Source organism: Eutrigla gurnardus (assembly GCF_963514095.1).
Source record: "Eutrigla gurnardus genome assembly, chromosome: 22".
Taxonomy (NCBI): domain Eukaryota; kingdom Metazoa; phylum Chordata; class Actinopteri; order Perciformes; family Triglidae; genus Eutrigla; species Eutrigla gurnardus.
In genome coordinates, this window is record NC_139933.1 from 17141968 (window position 1) to 17162776 (window position 20809).

General features: G+C 43.5%; 2 protein-coding genes across 11 annotated transcripts in view; one reads left to right on the forward strand and one right to left on the reverse strand.

Moving 5' to 3' along the window:
* The window catches only part of LOC311032688 (ankyrin-3-like), a 121682-nt gene that overhangs the window by 94805 nt on the left and 6068 nt on the right, over positions 1-20809 (reverse strand). For 7 of the 10 annotated variants that reach the window (XM_084039648.1, XM_084039644.1, XM_084039643.1 and 4 more), the window contains exon 1: positions 740-922. The exons of 2 other annotated variants lie outside the window; for them this stretch is intronic. In XM_084039648.1, the coding sequence (XP_083895774.1) occupies positions 740-856 (117 nt within the window). In that variant the 5' untranslated portion in view covers positions 857-922. Of the gene's footprint in view, positions 1-739; positions 923-20809 lie in introns of those variants that run through there. One more of the 10 variants, XM_084039640.1, reaches the window with a different exon arrangement.
* Positions 1-20809, forward strand: part of LOC311032690 (plexin domain-containing protein 1-like) — a 164284-nt gene that overhangs the window by 56696 nt on the left and 86779 nt on the right. The window lies entirely within an intron of this gene.

Sequence of the window (20809 nt, forward strand, 5' to 3'; positions counted from 1 at the left end):
CAGATTATTACAGATGAGCGGGGGAGATGAAGCAGCTGAGGTGGGATTTTAAAGTGTGTTGATGTAAAGAAAATGTAAAGAAAGTTAACATGGAAACAGAGTGGGGGTGACTGAGGACAAGTCTCTCTCTCTCTCTCTCTCTCTCTCTCTCTCTCTCTCTCTCTCTCTCTCTCTCTCTCTCAGCACATTATTAAAAAACAGACAAATTGAAAGTGTGTGTGTGAGATAGAGAGAGAGAGATAGAGAGAGAGAGAGGATTTGTTATATAATGAAGGCTCAATATTTTCAGATTTTTTTAAAGATCTAAAGACTCGTTAAAACAATGATGTCAACCCGGTGGAAACTATCACAACTGGAGTGAAGCATCTCTTTCACATATTAATAGCGTTGTCGCTGCCCAAAATACCAATCTGCCCTCTGCAGCTTAATCCTGTTATCTTTTCTTTTCTTCTCTGTCCATGAGCTCTACTCATCCATCTTTCTCTGTCTTTTTAAAGCCCCCCCCCCCCCACCACCACCACCACCCAGTATTCCCAATGGGACCACCCGTCTTATCACCCTGGGTGTGTGTGTGTGTGTGTGTGCGTGCATGAATGTGTGTTTGAGGAGGCTGCATCATGACAAAAGAGACTCCACTAGACCGACACATCTCAAGCCTCTCTCTCTCTCTCTCTCTCCCCTGTCAGCGTTTATTCCTGCATTACAGATTTTTTCCCTCCTCCTCCTCCTCCTTCTCTACCTTTTTCTTCAATTCGCGGACACGCTTCCTCGCCGCCTTCTTCTTCTCCTTCTCATCTTCCACCGCGTTGAGGTTCTCATCCGCCTTTTTCTTCAGCTGCGAGGCGGCGTGCGCCATGCTGCTCCGGTCCAATTAATCCTCACAGGTGGGAAAAGCAGACGAGGGTAGAATGAATGGATGGGATGATGGAGCGCGGTCTCTCCTCTTTAGCCTTTTCTTCCTCGGCTCCTTAATTATCTTCTTGTTTTTGTTCTTCCCTGTGTCCTCGGCTCGGCTTTTTGTCAGAGGACGAGCCCTAACAGGTGTGAGAGGTTCTCCTTTTGTTCCTCGACTCCCTCGGCGACTCTCCTCACAGTGCAGATGTAAAAAAAAGGGTCCGGTTTGAGACAGAGACGCCTCTCCTCCAGCTCCACCTCTGTGAAGGCAGCTGCTTCCACTTCTCAGTGCTCAAAGTGCAAAAACTATTACAGCAAATACAAAATATGCTCCAGAGTCAGGTAAAATAGTCCCCTTGATTGAGATGAATGTATATATATATATATATATATATATACATAAATATATATAAAAAACTGTTACAGGGACGTGAGTGGAGCTCCAGGGTTGGAGGTCCAAGTAAGGGGGCTCAAGCTCCAGCCCCAAAGCCAGCCGAGCGCTCCGTCGTCTGGATAAATAAACTGGTCCTGCTGGCTGCTTGACTGGTTCCCATAGCCCTGCTGCCTGCACCTGAGCACTAAGCCATCCTCTATGTACACACACACACTCACAATCACACACTCACTCTCAGTCCGGGACGTCTCGCCGGGACACATGAACAGGAGGGAAATGACGGTGGAAAGGAGGTTGAGATGCAGGAGGAGGAGGAGGAGGAGGAGGGGGAGGAGGAAGAGAGAGCAGCTGGGACAGCAGAAAAAAAGGAGGGAGTATGGGATGGATGAATACCTCTGCTTAGTACCAGCTGGCTACAGCTGAGAGATAAAGAGAGAGAAAGGGAGGATGATACTTCACACGGGGCACTTACAGCAAAACACAGTGTGGCGGCTGCAGCCTGGTGACGCTCCTCTTATGAAACTTCCTCCACTCGGCCGCCCCGCTGTCATGATGTGTTCTCTCCAAAACAAGAGCTCACCTCAGACCTCAATTTGTTAAATTGTTCAACTGAGACGACACAATGAATCCCAAATTAACCAGATGAGCAACCAATCAGCAGAAAGTCCAGACCAGAAGGCCAGAACCTTTAACTGGTTATACTGGAAAAACATTTTAAAAAGTAAGCCAGTGCAAGAACATGCTGATATATCAATATGTTGTTATATATTTGTTGCAAATTGGGATTCTTAATCGTGATTTAGATTTTTGAACAGAAGCTCCACAAAAAAAAATTTCCAGGTGGACTTTAAGAGAAATTACATCCTTAATTGATTTCACAACAATTAACATTAAACTGAAACACATGGGCTGATTGGCCTTTAAATGATCATGGTGCCCAGATGATATACCCTTAAGAATCCAGTCATCTCCGATCGCCACCAGGTTCATGATCATTGATTTTTATGGAAATCTTTCCGATCAACTTTTGCCATGTAGTTTCAAAGAAAAACATTCATGTTGCCCTCAAGTTGAATTATAGCGGTGATGTGTTCACCATCGGGTTTTGATTGGTCCATTTCTTTATTGTCGCTTTTATGAAGACGTTTCACATAGAAATATAAAACAGAGTGAAGAAGGCCACATTAACTCTATATGTTTTAATTCAAAGAAATGATTTGGAAAAAGCAGAAGCATTTTTGAAATAAAAGAGAAACACTCATGGATCAATTATTAAGATTCTAATGTATTTGTCATAATAGGTTGATATACTGAGATCTGGGAGAATCACACCTTAAGGGCACACCATTATGAATTCTGTGCAATTAGCTTCTTTCAGGGGGGCTTCAGCTTCAAATTAATGAGAAGAGAGTTGCCTGGGGTGAGAAAACAGTTGAATATAACAAAGCCTAAAACCAGGAAACGCTTTAAAATACCAAGACGTTAGAAGATCTGTAATATTCTCGCAGTCAGTTCCGGATGGTTATCGATGCATCTCTGCATGTTTTTAAGGTTTCCAGTGTGTGTGTGTGTGTGTGTGTGTGGTGTGTGTGTGTGTGTGTGTGTGTGTGGTGTGTATGTGTGTGTGTGTGGTGTGTGTGTGGTGTGTGTGTGTGTGTGTGTGTGTGTGTGTGTGTGTGTGTGGTGTGTGTGTGGAGTGCAGGCATGAGCTCATGTCGGCAGACTGCAGCCTTTGAATATTAACAACATGGGTGAGAGGATGGGATTGTGACACGCCATGTGACCGCAGAGCAGGCCTCCTATTGGCTGCCTGGGATGGGAGAGAGCCGTCATTGGCTACTCTGTACGGGAGGTTCCGCCCACAAGAGGACAATAACAAAGAGGAGAGAGAGGAAGATGATGTCTGAAAAAAAACAACCGGCATTCTAAATGTTAGGCGTAAATTAAACACCAAAATACATTAGAAGCGTGCAATCTATATCTATATAGATCTACGGTATATCTATATAGATCTACGGTATATCTATATAGATCTAAATCACAGGAAATGTGGTAAGTGTTTTGTTTGTGATACTACCCTTTAAGTGTAGAAGCAAAGCTAATCTACAGCTTTTTCCCCAGAAGAGTGAACGGACAATTGGACATTAACGCAGCATCACACGACACTACGTGTTACTGACTCTGTACTAAGCCCCACCCCCACGCCGTCAGATCAGAGCATGGAGCCCACACTGAAATCATACTAAATCATACTTATGCAGCACTCCCTGCATAAGTATGATTTAGAAAAATGAAAAAGCTAATTTCAGGGAAAAGCTATGTGTGTTTGAAGGATAAATCCAGGATGTCAACCTGACTCAGCATCAGAAAAACAGGTTAAAAAGATAAAGATAGAATCTAAAGACTGCAGATTTCAGTGTAATGTGGACCACATTAACTGCCAACATTCATAATGTGCTATTGTACTAATGCTAAATGCACTAAAGGTCCGACTGGAGCAAACCCATCCACCCCGACTTCAGCAGTTCTTTGGCACAAAAATGGAGGCACACATTGTAATAATCATAATAAACCATCAACTAGAAAACGTTAAGTGTATTTGCTTGTGTTTAATTAAACTAAAACATATCATGGGTTACGGGAAACAATCTTTGAAAATGACCTCTGCACAAAAGTTAATTGGTTAAAAAGTTTATTAAAAAAAGCAAAAGGCTGCAGCCCCCAGGGTGTGTGTATAAAAAAGAAATCTCTGTATGTGTGTAATTCCCAATCTTGTGTTCCGTGTGACACAAAATACTCAACATATTCAAGGTTTCAGCCAACATTTGCATCCGAGGCTCATCACAGGCAAAAAAAACCCTCCAGTTACTGCAGCCTAATAAGTCATCAGTCAGAGAGCGACTTCAGATTGGATTTGTTGGACTAATCCTTCATTATCTCCATCTGTAAGACGGGTTTATGATTGGGATGTACCGGCCCTTTAAGGCTCTCCGTCTGTCCCCAGCGTTAACAGCAGGTGATTGCTCTCTACGTGGATCAGAAATTTAAAGCCAGCCTAACAAAAGACGACGATGTCGCTGAAGGTTAAGGCGTTTGGCTTCCTGAAGAAGTGGATGTGGTCATCGTGACGTCACCCGTTGCTTTCGTTCGGCATTTTGGCTGCCGCCATCTTGGAGTTTTTGCAACCGAAGTGACAGGTGGATCTGACAAACACGAGGAGCACCCTTACTGGATCTGGATCCATCTGGAAGCTGCTAACAAAGTTAGCTTCATAATTTAAGGTCAACTTTACAGCTAAGTGTTAAAGTCATCTTAGTAGCTAACTGCATTGGTAGCGTGGTAACGACCTGTCAATCAGCAGGTAGCCCCGCCCCTAAAGCACCCCCTGCTTTCTGGTCTGTTGGACTCTAAATGGACCATAATGTACTAAATGAACATCATGCTGGATTGAAGAAGACTTGAAACTAGAGATTGAGAAACTCATGTTTACAATGTTTACTGAGATAATACATCAAGAGAGAAGTAGGACCATTTTCTCATAGACTTCTATACAACCAGACTTCTTTTTAGCAACCAGAGGAGTCGTCCCCTGATGGAAGAGACAATATATGTTTAAGGCACTTCAGAATTAGCTTCCCTTTTCAAAATCGGAGGTTGCCACCTGGTGGTGTCCTAGTGACATGACTACTTCAGCTGCTCTTTTAATCCTTTCAGGCCTGTTCTTTTTCTGTCTCTGCTGTGTTTCCCTTTCATCAGTCTTTCTGCCCCGATGCTGCTGATCTAACCACTTCCAATGCTAACTTCTGCCTACAGCAACCCGCTTACTGCATAAAACAACCAAACTGCAGTTCATCATGTCGTGATAAGTGTGTGACTGGCCTCCACGTTGCACAAACAATTGTGCATTATTGAAGGGAGAAGCACGGTGTGGCCTGGAGGGGCAATTTTATGCTCACTATTGACGGATGGAGGCTTTAAGTGCATAATCGCTCATAAGAACACACGCACACACATACACACAGTATGCACACCTGCTAATATGACATGCAGGAATCCAAATGGGGACAGTTGGTTGTGTTTGTTTGTATATAATGGATTAAGGATGGGTAGTAAAGCACCAACCGAAGGAAGGGAGCACAGAGCGAGAGTGTGTTTATACATGCCAGAGGCTTGCTGTGAATATGAAAACCATAAACACACAACATGACCACAAAGACAGAGATTATTACAGAGAACGGGAATATTAACAAATAGACATGAAACAACTACAAAGAGCCTCAAAATGACAATAAAGACACACACAACAGCTGTATTGCTTTATCATATATTAATGAGGTAACAATAACCTGCTTCCCCTGCCTCCCACCTTGGAAATAGTCAGAGTAGCTAACAATGAAACAAGGACAGAACAATGAAGGAATATAGATCACAAAAATGTCCTGAAACCAGGAAATGAAGCACATACAGTGTATGACAAAAGATGTATAAATACAGTTGTCCAGAGTGATATCTTCCCTGTTGTGTCTGGCTCCCTCTGGTGGCCATTTACGACTCTCACAGCTTAACAGAGCACACATCAAATCTCTCAGGTGTTTGCAAGCCTTATTGATTATTATCTCTACATACTTTTGTAGAATTTTAGCCGCTCAAGTCGCAGTGCTACTGAATAGTGTAGAAGGTAATATAGAAAGTACGTTTTTTTGTTTGTTTTTTGCTGTGCGACACTACAAACTCTTTTGATCCAGTACAAACACATTCTCTATGCAGTTCGCTTTTCTGACCACTCGGAGGCAGCACCGCACCGAAAAAAGTTGATTGTTGTCATTTCATTCTCACTTTGTAAACAAATTTAAATGTATTCTTCAAAGCCAGCCAGGCTGCTTTTAATCTAATATTTACCTCCAGTTTGAAGGCAACAATCCGACTGAAATACAGGACATTTTCACACACCAACCACGGCACTCCCTCGTTACTGGTCTGCTGTAAATAGACTTGAATTGCAGGGGATGTCAATGTAATTTGGCATGAGCTGCAGCTAGTGCTTGATTACCAACAGAGCTCAGAACTGTATCAATAAAGGCAGTGCATCCATCTCTTCATTTTCTTTACTTTATTATGGAAATGGTTTTGTCCCTCTCTTTGTCATAATATTTTACCCTTCACCATAAAACTCATCTAATATTTCCTGCTCTGTGACAGTGTTTCCTCTTTACATCTCTCTTGTCTTCATTGTGAATCCATGCACATGCAGTTTTCTTGCAGTTGGCCTTTTTGGAGCTTAATCCTGTATAGAAATGTATAGAAATGGTTTATTTCAGTGTGCAAGCAAGTACGTTTACTGTGAGCTTATCAAAACAATTAAGGTAAAACAGAATTTTACTTTATGTGTTTCAAATGTTGCATCACGGATGTATCGCTAGAAACACTGGGACATATTAAGTCATATTCTCTAAAAACATCTCAAAAAACAAGTTGCTGAATGAGAGATGGTTCCATGTTTTTGTTTTATGGTTGTGTTTATATGCAACCTTTATTATCATTTTAGTCCATGTGAACGATGTTTCTTTCTCTTATATGTATAAAAATAAAACAACACTATATTACATCGTAAAGCACCTCTGGTCCTCCGTAGTTGATTATAAATACATGCGAGTCACTGTGGTTAATCCCGTTAGCATTCTGTCTAATTGAACCTCTGTATTCTCCGTTCTCATTAAACCCAACAGGAAGACACAAAGGTGGTCACGTTGTCACGGGAACGAGAGGAAGTGGAAGCTTTTAAGCACCGAAACTTGATCAGAGTAATTTAGGAGATTTGTTTGGGCCTGTACGGAGGATTACAACGTCAGGACATTAGCGTGGTATAATCTGATGTTCTATTAAAGTAAACCTCATGGAATTGCTTTAATGTGATTTTCTACACTTTCAGGGACTCATGTGCAAGTCATGTGGTTCCTTTAATCCTGTTTCGGAGGTCAGTGAAATTAAAAACCATCTTGTTGGTCAAATCTAATGATATCTCACTCATTCACCACACGCATCATGTCCGACCACAATATCCCGGTTCAATAATTCGGTATTACTGGATGCAATTAAGCTCCTCACAATAATGTGGCTTCATCGTGAGTCAAAGTGTCACATTAAACACAACTTTAGATATCACACAGCTCGGTGTCGGTAATTACTGTACTTCTTAAGAAGGTGCAATATTCGATATTGCGGCTTTCAACATAATGAACCAGTAGCTCGAGTCGTGGCTAAATTTGCTAACAGCATATACACTATATTGCCAAAAGTATTCACTCACCCGTCCAAATAATATAAATCAGTTGTTCCAATCACTTCCATGGCCACAGGTGTATAAAAGCAGCACCTCGGCATGCAGACTGTTTCTACAAACGTGTGTGAAAGAATGGGTCGCTCTCAGGAGCTCAGTGAATTCCAGCGTGGTACTGTGATAGGATGCCACCTGTGCAACAAGTCCAGTCGTGGAATGTCCTCACTCCTAAATATTCCACAGTCAACTGTCAGTGGGATTAGAGCAAAGTGGAAGTGATTGGGAACGACAGCAACTCAACAAGAAGTGGTAGACCACGTAAAATGACGGAGCGGGGTCAGCGGATGCTGAGGTACATAGAGCACAGAGGTCACCAACTTTCTACAGTCAATCACTACAGACCTCCAAACTTCATGTGGCCTCCAGATTAGATCAAGAACAGCATAGAGAGCTTCATGGAATGGGTTTCCATGGCGATCAGCTGCATCCAAGCCATACATCAGCAAGTGCAATGCAAAGCTTTGGATGCAGTGGTGTAAAGCACGCCACCACTGGACTCTAGAGCAGTGGAGACGTTCTCTGGAGGGACCAATCACGCTTCTCCATCTGGCAGTCTGATGGAGGAGTCTGGGTTTGGCGGTTGCCAGGACAACGGTACTTGTCTGACTGCATTGTACCACGTGTGTGTAAAGTTTGGTGGAGGGGGATTATGGTGTGGGGTTATTTTCAGGAGCTGGGCTTGGCCCCTTAGTTCCAGTGAAAGGAACTCTGAATGCTTCAGCATACCAAGAGATGTTGGACAATTCCATGCTGCCAACTTTGTGGAACAGTTTGGGGACGGTCCCTCCCTGTTCCAACATGACTGTGCACCAGTGCACAAAGCAAGGTCATAAAGACATGGAGGAGAGAGTTTGGTGTGGATGAACTTGACTGGCCTGCACAGAATCCTGACCTCAACCCGATAAAACACCTTTGGGATGAATTAGAGTGGAGACTGAGAGCCACGCCTTCCCTCCAACATCAGTGTGACCTCACAAATACACTTCTGGAAGAATGGTCAAAAAGTCCCATAAACACCCTCCTAAACCTTGTGGAAAGCCTTCCAGAAGAGTTGAGGCTGTTATAGCTGCAAAGGGTGGACCGACGTCATATTAAACCCTATGGATTAAAAATGGGATGTCACTTATTAATTATATACAAGTCAAGGCAGGTGAGCCAATACTATCGTCAATATAGAGTACGTGCAGAGCGGCAGTTGTGAGCTAGCCAGTGGGACATGCTTGCACGCACTAATTATTTGCTAAAAAGCCGGCCCAGCTATGTCAATACATCAATGACGCTCAGATAACAACGCACACAGAGGGACAGCGACTTCATTCTCTGTAGAAGTCACTCCGCTATATCTTTACATAGCAAATAGTGAATCGTTGCTATATCAATGCTCTGTAATTGCTCTTTCAACTCTAAATATCTAATAACCGCCAACAGAAGTCTGAACATAGAGGTGGAACGCTACAACACAACATACTGCTCTCTCTCTCGCTATATACTGTATATATATATATATATTTATATATATATATATATATATTTATTTATTATGAAATGTAAGGATAGAATAGTGTGTCAGCTCTCTGCATTGGTGTAATTCATCTATACGCGTTTCCTTTGAGGTTTCTTTGGTTCCTGATATCAAAGCACTTGTTGCTTATCTTGTCAAAACACCAGTAAACCTGCTGATTGCGAGGCCTTATCTCTCTGGACAGGACACACGGACGTCCTATTGTAGTGGTTCTCCCACATTGGTCAAGCCTGATTCTCTCTTTCTTTGGATATCAGAGGCTGCCGGTCCCCGCTGGGAACCAACACCATGCTGATGGAGGACCAGGCCGTATCGCTGGGCCTGCTGGAAGAAAGAAGGGAGGCTTGGGAGTTCCAGAACCAGGACTGGGTGGGGCAGACATCGTTTTTGTCAAGGGACTCTGGTGCTCAGAAACAGTACAACTTTTGTCCACAGGGAGCACCAAGATCAGCACAAAATTAAAGTTCCTCACAGTAGCTTTAATTTTGAACATGAGAATTCTTTCAGTACCTTTAAGTAGATAGTAATCTTTTAGAATACGTTTTTTTAATCTTTCATGTTTTCTGGTATGTATCTGACGATAATTATTCCTCATCATTATCAATATTGGCCTCATGACTCTAGTGTCAGGCTCTTACACAAATAAATAAGACAGCGCCGCCCTCAAGGTGACTCTCAGCTGTCTCGTCTAAATTGCTCAGACGTAACATGGCCTCCCTCCCCGTCTCTGTCTCTCTCACACACTCTTTGGTGTCTTCCTCGCTCACCCATCAAGCCAAACCCAGATGTCTGACACGCTGCGAGTGGACTCGATCACTAGACGAGGAGGCGTAAGAGTGCACGCCGCTCTCATGTTATATGAGATTCAAGTGGCTGTCGGACAGCGGCGGCCCGGCGGGATGGGGTCATGTTAGGACGAGAGTTACTGTGGGTGTGGCCGACTAGATGGAAGAACGTCCATTAACAACATTGAGCTCATGAGGTCAGACTGCTGCACCCCCTTCTGTCCTCTGGTGGTACTGCAGCCAACTATAAATAATTGCAGCTAACTTAAACTAATTACTTCTTCATCTGTCAGAAAAATAAAGATATAGATATTAATATGATGTAATAAGATGTGTGTGTATATATCAATATAATGCACTACAGTATGAAACAAACAGGATATAAAAGATAATATAGGGTGAAATGTAGTGAGTCTAAGACAATATATAGTGGAGTATACAGTAATACCATAGAATATATAATACCACATACTCTATACTAGAGTATAGATATATAAGAGACAATAGAAACAGACTGTAGTGTTCAGACTGTCATGTTCACATCTTCCTGCATTTATTTATCATGTATTTATTTATTTGTCTGAGGTCAACTTTGGTCCTGTTGACACTTTGCCAGCTGTCTCCAAGGCAACCAGATACACGAGCCACAAATAGAAACTCCGAGCCGAGTATCCCTTCGCCGTGCCACGGCAAAATGAAACCGCATCACGGCCCCCTCCACATCTCACATCCCTCCACTGCAGCAGATAGATCTCATTCAGTAACGGGAGGACTCTCATAATTCATTGTATACTTTTGTTGTTTAAGTAGATTTACTACAGAATGGCTATTTTAGATTAGAGTAAGTGAAAAAAGCCTTTGTAAAGAGCCTTAAATAGCCATATTAATCATAAAAGTGATTTATTAAGCCAAAATACCAAACAGGATGATAGTTATTTAGCTTTGGAGATATTATTTATTATATATATCCTCTTGTGAAATCACACTGGATCACTCACACACACACACACACACACACACACAAGTTTGAAGTTGTACTCTAATCCATGTGGAATCATAAACCTCCCTGACATTATTAAAACATTCCAGTCCATTATAGATACTGACTGCTCATCCTGATCCATGCATTCACACACAAACAGACACACACACACACACATACATACACACACACACACTCAACAGGATGCAGCCACTTCAGGATGGGTATCCTGACCTAACTCCAGTGGGAATATGCAAATGAGCCCAGCGATGACACCTTGGCATGCTGTCATGGCAACACATCAAGTGGCAGCCATGTGACCACCGGCAGGGGAACGGCGGGAGGAAGAGGAGGAGGAGGAGGAGAGGATGGAGGGAAGAGGAGCAGCAGGTTAAATAAAGAACGGAATGAAATATGGGAGAGTGAAAGTAAAAACGGAAGCTCCACTAATGAGAAAAAAAAAAGCTGGTTAAGAAAGTGAAGGTGAGGAAGGAGAAATATGAGGCTTTTGGATCTCCCGGTGTCACTCATCATCATTGTTTTCCCTCTGTCACATACTCTCCCAACCAGTGTTGTGCAAGTTACTGAAAAAATGCACATAGTTAGTTACTTCTTTCAAAAAGTAACTGAATTACTCCATATTGAAGTAATTAGTTGTGTCGGAAAGTAACTTTTATGTTCTGATCCCTCAAATGTCTTTTTGACGACCTCCATTTAAACACATTTCCCCCGAGGTAGCTGGAAAACGTAGTTCTGCGTGGTGAGCAGCCTCTTTGTGTCACAGGTATTTTGGCCAGCAGCTGTCCGAAAGCAACTGACTCTGTTGACACAAGTCAGCCTGGCTTATAGACTGTGCAGACGCATTCTTGCATTGGAAACCAAGCCGTGCTGTGTGGGAGGAGCAGCTCCTTGGACAGCGGTGAGCAGCCAGATTAACGTCACCCAGCACCTCTGGGTGTCATGACCTCAGACAGGACGGAGTATCCGGGGCTTCCACAACATGTACAAATCGGCAATAGCGGATATTTCAGCCGTAATGGATGAAACCATTTTTTATATATTGTAGTTGTATATGTTGGTCTCTTCTGTAAACACGACAGCGTTGTTCCCCTCATGTGAGTGGGAGGACATTTGTGATTAAGGCTCCAGAAAAACACAGACGTGACTTACATTTCTTCATCCGCAATTACATGTTTACAATTAGAGATAATTATGAGCTGAGGGGATGAAGGTCAAATTTGGAGACAAATGCTGCACGGACATAAATGCTTTTTTAATGGTTGTATTAATATTGGGGGTTTTATAGAATTAACTCGGGTCAATAAAAGTGGCGTTTGCACTTATTTGTGCTTTAACTGTGAAATGAAACCAATACTTTTATTGTGCCTGTGTGCTGTTTTAGTGCTGATTTTACATGGTGGATACTGGTGTGTGTGTGTGTGTGTCTGTGTGTGTGTGTGACAGAGGAAAATAAACAGTCACAGTAATATAGTGTAATAGAGAGAGAGAGAGAAAGAGAAGAAAGCAAGAAGAGAGAAAGAAAGAAAAGAGAAAGAGAGAGAGAAAACAAGAGTGAGAGAAAGAGTAAGAGAGAGAAAGAAAGAGAAAGAGTGAGAAGAGGGAGTGCTTTGATGCTGTTCTGTTTGTTAAGAGGAAGCGTTTCATAAATCAAGAAACAAGCAGATCACACGTTAGCTACCTGCACCCTGCAGTCATGTAACATGACATGGTTGATGATGGCACTATTAAAGGAGAAATCCGGTCATTTTTGACCCCATGTCCGTTGTCCTCAGGGTCATCCCGACTTATTAGAAGCAAAAAACCCGACAAAAATTGACGTTGCCTAGCCCGAGATCTGTACCTGCCTGGCAGCCTTCCAGACTCGCTACAATGCTAACCCATTGGGGCACGTTATATCTGCTTTCCTGGGCCTCAGAAAACAATTCCAAGACCTATGCAACACAGGTTGTGTCCGTACGAGACACCACGGCACTCGTTTAGCACAAATAGGGTGGCAAAACGACATAAATATGTGTGTTTTAGCATGAAGTTACTCACCTCAAATCACCCCATAGAGTAGACATTAGCAGTAGATAGCCGAGCGCCTGTCGTCCCTCCCAGTCACGCAGAAACGAAAACGTTTTTCACGTAGTTTTGATTTTGTATCCATAAAGAAACGACCGAGCTGTGCAGTCGTCCTGTCCGTAATAAATCCATGAAGCTGTTACATCCATATGTATGACTGTTACAACATAGCAACGATAGCTTCAGCTAGTAACGTGCCGGGCGCTCGTCCGTCCCAGTCACCGCAGAAACGAAGACGTTTTCCTCGTAGTTTTGATTTTGTATCCTTAAAGAAACGACCGAGCTGTGCAGTCGTCCTGTCCGTAATAAATCCATGAAGCTGTTATGTCCATATGTATGACTGTTACAACATAGCAACGATAGCTTACAGCTAAACAGTAGCCGGGAGCCAAAACAATGCAAGTCTCGCGCAAGTTCCCGTCTCCCGACGTCCTCACTCTGGAGCTGTTTTCAAGCCAGTACAGTGAAACATCTTGGACAGTCGCGCGAGGGTCACTTTGTTCTCACTCTGTTGATGAGAGACTGCAGTCTGCACACGCCACACGCAACACGCTACACGCGACCCCCACTCATGCCGTCAACACAACTAGCCTACTGAGACTGCGCGAGATTTGTTGTCGCTGTAGCAGCTTCAACTGTCACAAAGGCTAAGCAATCTTACTATGTAGGCTAGCGCCAGTTACACTGTCATATGGACATGACGGCACTACTCGATGGAAAGAAGTTTGTCACTAGTGGCTTGAAATAGCTCCAGAGTGAGGACGTCGGGAGACGGGAACTTGCGCGAGTCTTCCAGTGTTTTGGCTCCCGGCTACTGTTTAGCTGTTAAGCTATCGTTGCTATGTTTCTGCGGTGACTGGGACGGACGAGCGCCCGGAACGTACTAGCTGAAGCTATGTTGCTATGTTGTAACAGTCATACATATGGACGTAACAGCTTCATGGATTTATTACGGACATGACGACTGCACAGCTCGGTCGTTTCTTTATGGATACAAAATCAAAACTACGTGAAAAACGTTTTCGTTTCTGCGGTGACTGGGAGGGACGACAGGCGCTCGGCTGTCTACTGCTAATGTCTACTCTACGGGGTGATTTGAGGTGAGTAACTTCATGCTAAAACACACATATTTATGTCGTTTTGCCACACTATTTGTGCTAAACGAGCGCCGTGGTGTCTCGTACGGACCCAACCTGTGTTGCATAGGTCTTGGAATTGTTTTCTGTGGCCCAGGAAAGCAGATACAACGGTGCCCCAATGGGTTAGCATTGTAGCGAGTCTGGAAGGCTGCCAGGCAGGTACAGATCTCGGGCTAGGCAACGTCAATTTTTGTCGGGTTTTTTGCTTCTAATAAGTCGGGATGACCCTGAGGACAACGGACATGGGGTCAAAAATGACCGGATTTCTCCTTTAACTGTATACACACACACACACACACACACACACACACACACACGCAGACACACACACACAAACACACGCGCACACACACACACACACACACACACACACACACACGCAGACACACACACACACACACACACACAGCGATGACGTGCGTCTCAGTGTGTGTGTGGAGAACAGAAGTCTGGGTATTTCCAGCAGGCGACCTGCCAGTTCTCTCCATGTCCTCGTCCAGAAAACTCCTCGGCCTTCTGCCTCTCCTCACGTCTCCGCAGCACGCGTTCCTCTTCCTCGCTGGCTCCATCATCACTCATCATGTGCACTCCATCATCCGAGGCAGTTCACAATGCAGTGCACACAGATTCACTTAGTGACACGAGATCAAATCATCCACAGCCTTAGAACCATTAGCTACTCCATTTGGAAATTATTTTAAGAATCCATGAAAATAAGCTTTTCTTTGTTTGTTTAGTATTACCTATACGTTTTGTGAGACTCAGAAGACTCAGAGAATGTCACAGAAAGGAAACCTTCTGACAGTAACAACAAACGTTTCTGTAGGCTAAACCCCTGAAGTTAGCATCGTACTGGTTACAGGAAACACAAAAGTACCGGACTTACACACTAACAGCATGAAGGCAGATGTGGATTCAAAGGGTTAAGACCTTTATAACGGACCTATAACTGTCTGTCTTCCTCGTCCTCCTGCCTTTGTCTGTTTGTACTTTCTACTGTAATAAACATAAAATAAAACAAGCAACAACCAGCTTCTCAGCAACTTAAAAAAACACTGAAAACAAGAAGAGAAGAGGCAGAGACAGAGGGGAGGATATAATGGTGGATGTGGGATACAGGATGAAAAAAAGAAAAGATGCCCATAAAGGAGACGACAGAATGAAAGAGATGAAAGGACCGCGGGCGGAGAAACGACAGTCATGTCGGGAGAGACGGAGAAAAGAGGCTGAATAATACGAGGTGACGAATACGAGGCAAAAGAGACGGACGTTTCCCCTGAAACGATTACATCACCTTTTTGCACGCTCCTGTTGCCATGGCTACGGAGTCACATCCGCCTAATCATACAGGCATCTGGCACCTTCACTTTGCTCTTTATCCGAGCTCCGTCCGTGAACTCCCGGCTTTGTGTCAGGACTGTAATTGTGTTGTAATAAAAAGGGGCTCTATTTTCTGACTATTTGTCTGCCTTTCCGTCACGTGACCCCCGAGATGGTTGTTGTCACTCTAGCTGATAAGAAATGAATGAGCGGAGCCACATTACTGTATTGCTGGTGTAGATGAAAGACTAGAGATCTATAGCCAACGCTCCGCCAGCTTTTCTGCAAACCTCCTGAAAGCGCTGCTGCTTAGTCAGTCCCTCTAGCATTAAGCTAATTCGCCAGCTGTACGCCGTTTGTGCACATTTTACATTTCACGACAGTCTGGACACAAGGAAACACTGGGGGAAACTTTCTTTCAGCAATAACCTCACTCAGCGATGGGATTTATTACTTTCATACCTGCAAAGCCGGCTTCACGCGTCAAATAAACATCAAAATGCTGCGGGTTGTTTTTTAATATGCTGCGATGAGCCCTTGGGAATAAAAATGACAACTAGCTCAATATGTTCACCACCGAGCACAAACGTCTAGCTGATACATCGACAACCATTCAAGATCTGATTACAACCACAATTCTTAGCATTCACAGTGAACTCTCACACATCCTCACACATACTGCACGCAGAAGCCCTCCAGTCATTTACAGTGCTGTATCACACCAAATCATGCAGTTTCACCAGAAACCCCTTCAGCTCAGCCTTCGCCAGGGACCAGACCGCCGAAGACCAGCCCAGATGCTCAACAGCAAACAGCAGAACAAACAGCTGGTGAACAGAGTGGTGCATTTACAAAGCTAAAGAGCCAGATATTTCTCCCAGGAAATGGAGGAGACCAAAACGGAGCTAAGATCATGAATATTGGACTTTTATTCAACGTGTGGACTCAAAATGGATGATAAAGTTGTGTAATAACTGGATGGATCAATAAATAAGCTGTTAGATATGCTTAAAAAATAATAATTCTGCTGTTTATTGCAATCTATGATATACTGTATTTACATACTCATTGTAGCTAGTTAATGTTGCTGTAATATCAGTTCAACATAAAGGGCCAATAAAGCTAATGATTAAAATACAGAAGACAGTTCATGAAAATAAAAATAAAGATCTACGTGATTACAAATAAACGTTGGATATCTCTTCTTGCTGAGGATCAGGTGCTGATTTAAAGTGCAAATATTAAGAAAGAAAAACGGTCTGCAGTCCTGGTTCTCAGTCAACTGCTGAGCAAGCAGAAATGTACATTTGGAACCGGATCATCGAGTCCGAGCCAATAAACGGAACCATCGCTCTTCGTTTCTCAACCCTTTTTTACCTCATCGTCTCCAATGAACTCCTCTACATGTGGGGGGGGGGGGATTGGGATAGAGAGAGCGAGGGAGAGAAGGAGAGAGAGTGAGAGAGAGAGAGAGAGACAGAGGGTGAGGGTGAGGGTGAGTAAAATAGAGAGAGCTGTACATTGAACAAACCAGAACAGAACTTCATCCTGTTTCTGTGAGAGGGGGTGAGAGAGAGAGAGAGAGAGAGAGAGAGAGAGAGAGAGAGAGAGAGAGAGAGAGCCATGCGCAGCACTCTGCTCTACGGCTGCCTCAGCAGAAACACAAATGTTGGCTCTGAAGGACGACGCTCCCCCAAAAGAGTATCAGCAGCTTCGTTAGACGGCGTGCTGCTCGTTTGGCCGGAGTGTCCACCAGGACAATAAGCAGGCGGGGAAAAAATCCCTGCATGATGAATTGGAAGAAAATTGCAGCGGTGTGTGAATTACCGCTGAGTGTGCTGCTGCTTTGTTGCTGCTTTGCTGTGCGTACTTTCTACTTATTGTCTCTGCATCTGAAAATCAACTGGTGGCGTTCCATCTCGTCGGTGGGCTTTTCTTCCCGGGTTCAAGGACACTCGGTGGACTCTCGGCGTATAGAGCAGCACTTCCTGAATGAAGCTATTGACCCTTTGAAGTGTATTATTCCAGCTACTACAACCGTTTACACACAGGGAAGTCCTTCTCTACCATCTTTTGAAAATTGACCTGGTATTTAGACTGAGTGTTCCAAAAGCAATGTTAACACACATTTCTTCTATTAATCTCCTAATAACACAGAATGTTCTCTGCAATATGGTTCTTTCATAACGAGGAAGCCTTGGCAGTCCGTAAGACTTGAGATGCGGTGCTTCTAGCGGCCTCTGTGGCGGTAGATGGAACTGCATGCGAGTCTCTGGGACTCATCTCCCTCACCAACAGTGTCGACTGTCTCTCATCTGTGATGCCTTCAAATGCTCCACACTGAAAGGAGCTCCGTGGTTTCCCCTCGTTCGCGGTCACTTTGCTTCTTGATGACTTTCCTTCTTCACTTTATTAGTTTGTTGTTTCTTTTTCTTGGACTGGAAGTTGAATGGTCTTCTTTCTCTGCCTGTTGATCCTCCATTGTGAGTCAGCAGTAATGAAATGTACCTGGTCACACTTTAGACTAGAGGGAGCCTGACTCAGCAATTGGAAGATACTGATTTCCCATTCCAAGTAAACGCAGCATACTTCCGTGAGTAGCTCCACCTGAAGACCAACCGCTGCTGACTGACGGAAAAAGATCAAACTCATTTAGAGTTTAGCGGGAATGTGGCCACAGACACGGAGGTCATGGATGTCATGAGCGGTTGAGTTGTGCAGCACTTTAAATGTTGCTCTCGCAATGAATTGTGGGTCGGCGTTATCTCCTTTCCTTTGATAAAGGACGATCCGTTGTATCTGATGCTAAAGGAGATCTGAAAGGAAGCATTGGAGCTCCTTTCCTTTGCATTTAGAGAATTCAAACGGCCCTGCTGATCATGGCGGCCACTTGTTTACTTCCGGGTCACTTCTTCAGTTAGGAACCTTCCTAACAGAAATAGACTATTCCACCGCAGCCTCTATTTCTGGGCAAAGCAGCAAGTACAATCACTTTCGTTAGTGGGTCACATGATCAGTCACCATTGTTCTTAAAAGATAAGATGAAAATGTTAAGGACTGCCACTTCGCGGATCAGGATAATTGTAAATATCATCACGAGTGACAGCTGCCGAGTTCGCCATCGTGGACGAGGAGTGAAATATAAAACCGGATTTAAAAATAACGTATACAGTAAAAAAAACAATGTAACTATCCTTTATTCATGCAAGGAGACCTCATGATTTATGATCATCTTATTTAACATTTCATAATCTGACACAACATAGTTTCTTCTTCAAAATAAAAAGTGATTCCAGTATTTTAAAGTGCCGTATTAAGAGTTTTTAATATATTCCTATTATGATCGGGATAATACCGTGAATCGCAATTTTTTTGGACAGTGATAATCGTGATAATCGCCCCATGTCGTCAACAAATCATTCGTAACTGGTGGTAAACTGTGAGAGAACAGTTTGGCATGCACAACCAATCGTGGTCTAAGTGAACGCTAACTAGTTAGCACTAGTGTTAACTTAAATACCTCTGTCAGTCATGTGACCAGCGTTGTTGCACATTATGGAGACAAAGCATGAAGTTGTTTGACTACATTGATCACAAAAGTGTCCTGGATGACACCTGGCCAAATAATAAATAACACACACAAAAAGAAAAATGCACAAACGTGCTGCAGCGCCCCCTGGTGCTGGTAAACGCTGCCTCTGTTTCCACTCCGGTGGTCCATCGCACCAGAAGGTCACTTGAGTCCAGCATTACCGAGTACTGAGCGAGCCAGCAGAATTTCAGAACGAAGCATCTAATCAGTTAATGTTACACTTTGCAGCCAACACTTCCTGCTTTCAGAGAAGTGCCTGCAATACTGCACCCGTAGTAAAACCTGGCCAAATTCTATCAATGGCTCGTGATAGTGCCCAAGGAGTCATCGGGTTTCCCCGGCGATGCCTGCCTCAACAGGAATGGTGAACCGTGCAGGAGGGGCAGCCAGCTCCACACTCAGGAAACGCTATGCACCGGGCATTCCGACTGCGATTACACCCTGGGATAGAGTAACCTGTCTGACTGCACCAAGCACCACCCGCTGGAAGGAGAGGAAACACTCTCTCTGAGCTTTATTCGGTGTGAATAGCAAGACACACATCGGCTGGTTTACTACAGCGGTATATGAACCAAAAATAAACTATTTTAGTGCACTTTAATCGCAATAAATGGATAAAAAGGATGTGGATGCCGTAGTTGAAATATTCTGACTTTCAACTGAAATATAAAAATATGTGCGTCATTCACATCAATTCTATTGCAGTGTATGCAATAGTGCCACTAGAAAAAAATCACTTTGGCCGAAACACAGCTAACATCTGTACAGTTGTTGTCCTGGATTTTAAACTGACTTCACCTCACAGAAGGTCAGTTTCATACTGGAAAAAGGGCAGATCGGGGGTCGAAGAATCACAGTAAAATGCTCCCGTAAAGAAAAGTTCCCGATGAGAGTAAATTAACAAAGCTAGTAGAAAAGATTGATGGTGAGTTATGTATGAAGGCCAACCAATAAAGACATTGCGTTGCCTTGAAACAAAGCAGTAAAACACCTGTATTGATCTGAAATGTCTGTTTTCTTGCTCTGCACTTCGGATAAATCAGATCCGAGCGTGCTCAAGCTACCACTTCATGCCTATTGAAAGCATTGACAGTATTGACATTGGAGAGGGTGTGGGTTGAAAATGACTGAACGTGGGCCGTCATGTTACATAAGCATTAGTCCACTTCTGACTAAAACAGCACAAAAACACTGACACACTGCATACATGTGCTGCTCACCTCCCTCGAACAGATGAGAGGTTTTTATTGAAGTGGAACCGTCATTATGAGAAGCCAGAGGGCCGGGTACTGTAGAAACACTTCATAAAAGAATAAATCACATCGATTACATCATGTGATATTCTTTGGTTTGGGTCCAAGTATTGGCACAAATAGATACACTGCTGTTTCGGATAAAGTTTGCTTCGATTTTTTGGACAAACGAGAAACATTTTTGAAGAAATGCATCTACAGCTTCGTGCTCTGTTGAGGTATTTCTCGGCACCAGCAGCGTCTTCCTGTTTACCTACTCAGTTACAGGACTCAACCAGACAGGGATTTTAGTTACAGAGTATCTCAGACACACACGGGCCAAAGCAGGGTGTGAAAGTCCACATGCATTTACTTTCATCCTCTTAAACTCATGCTCATCCAGATCAACGTGAGTGTATCTTGTATTACATTTACATTTCGGGCATTTAGCAGACGCTTTTGTCCAAAGCGACTTACAATAAGTACATTTGTCAAAAGAAGGAAACCACAACATATCATTGCCGATA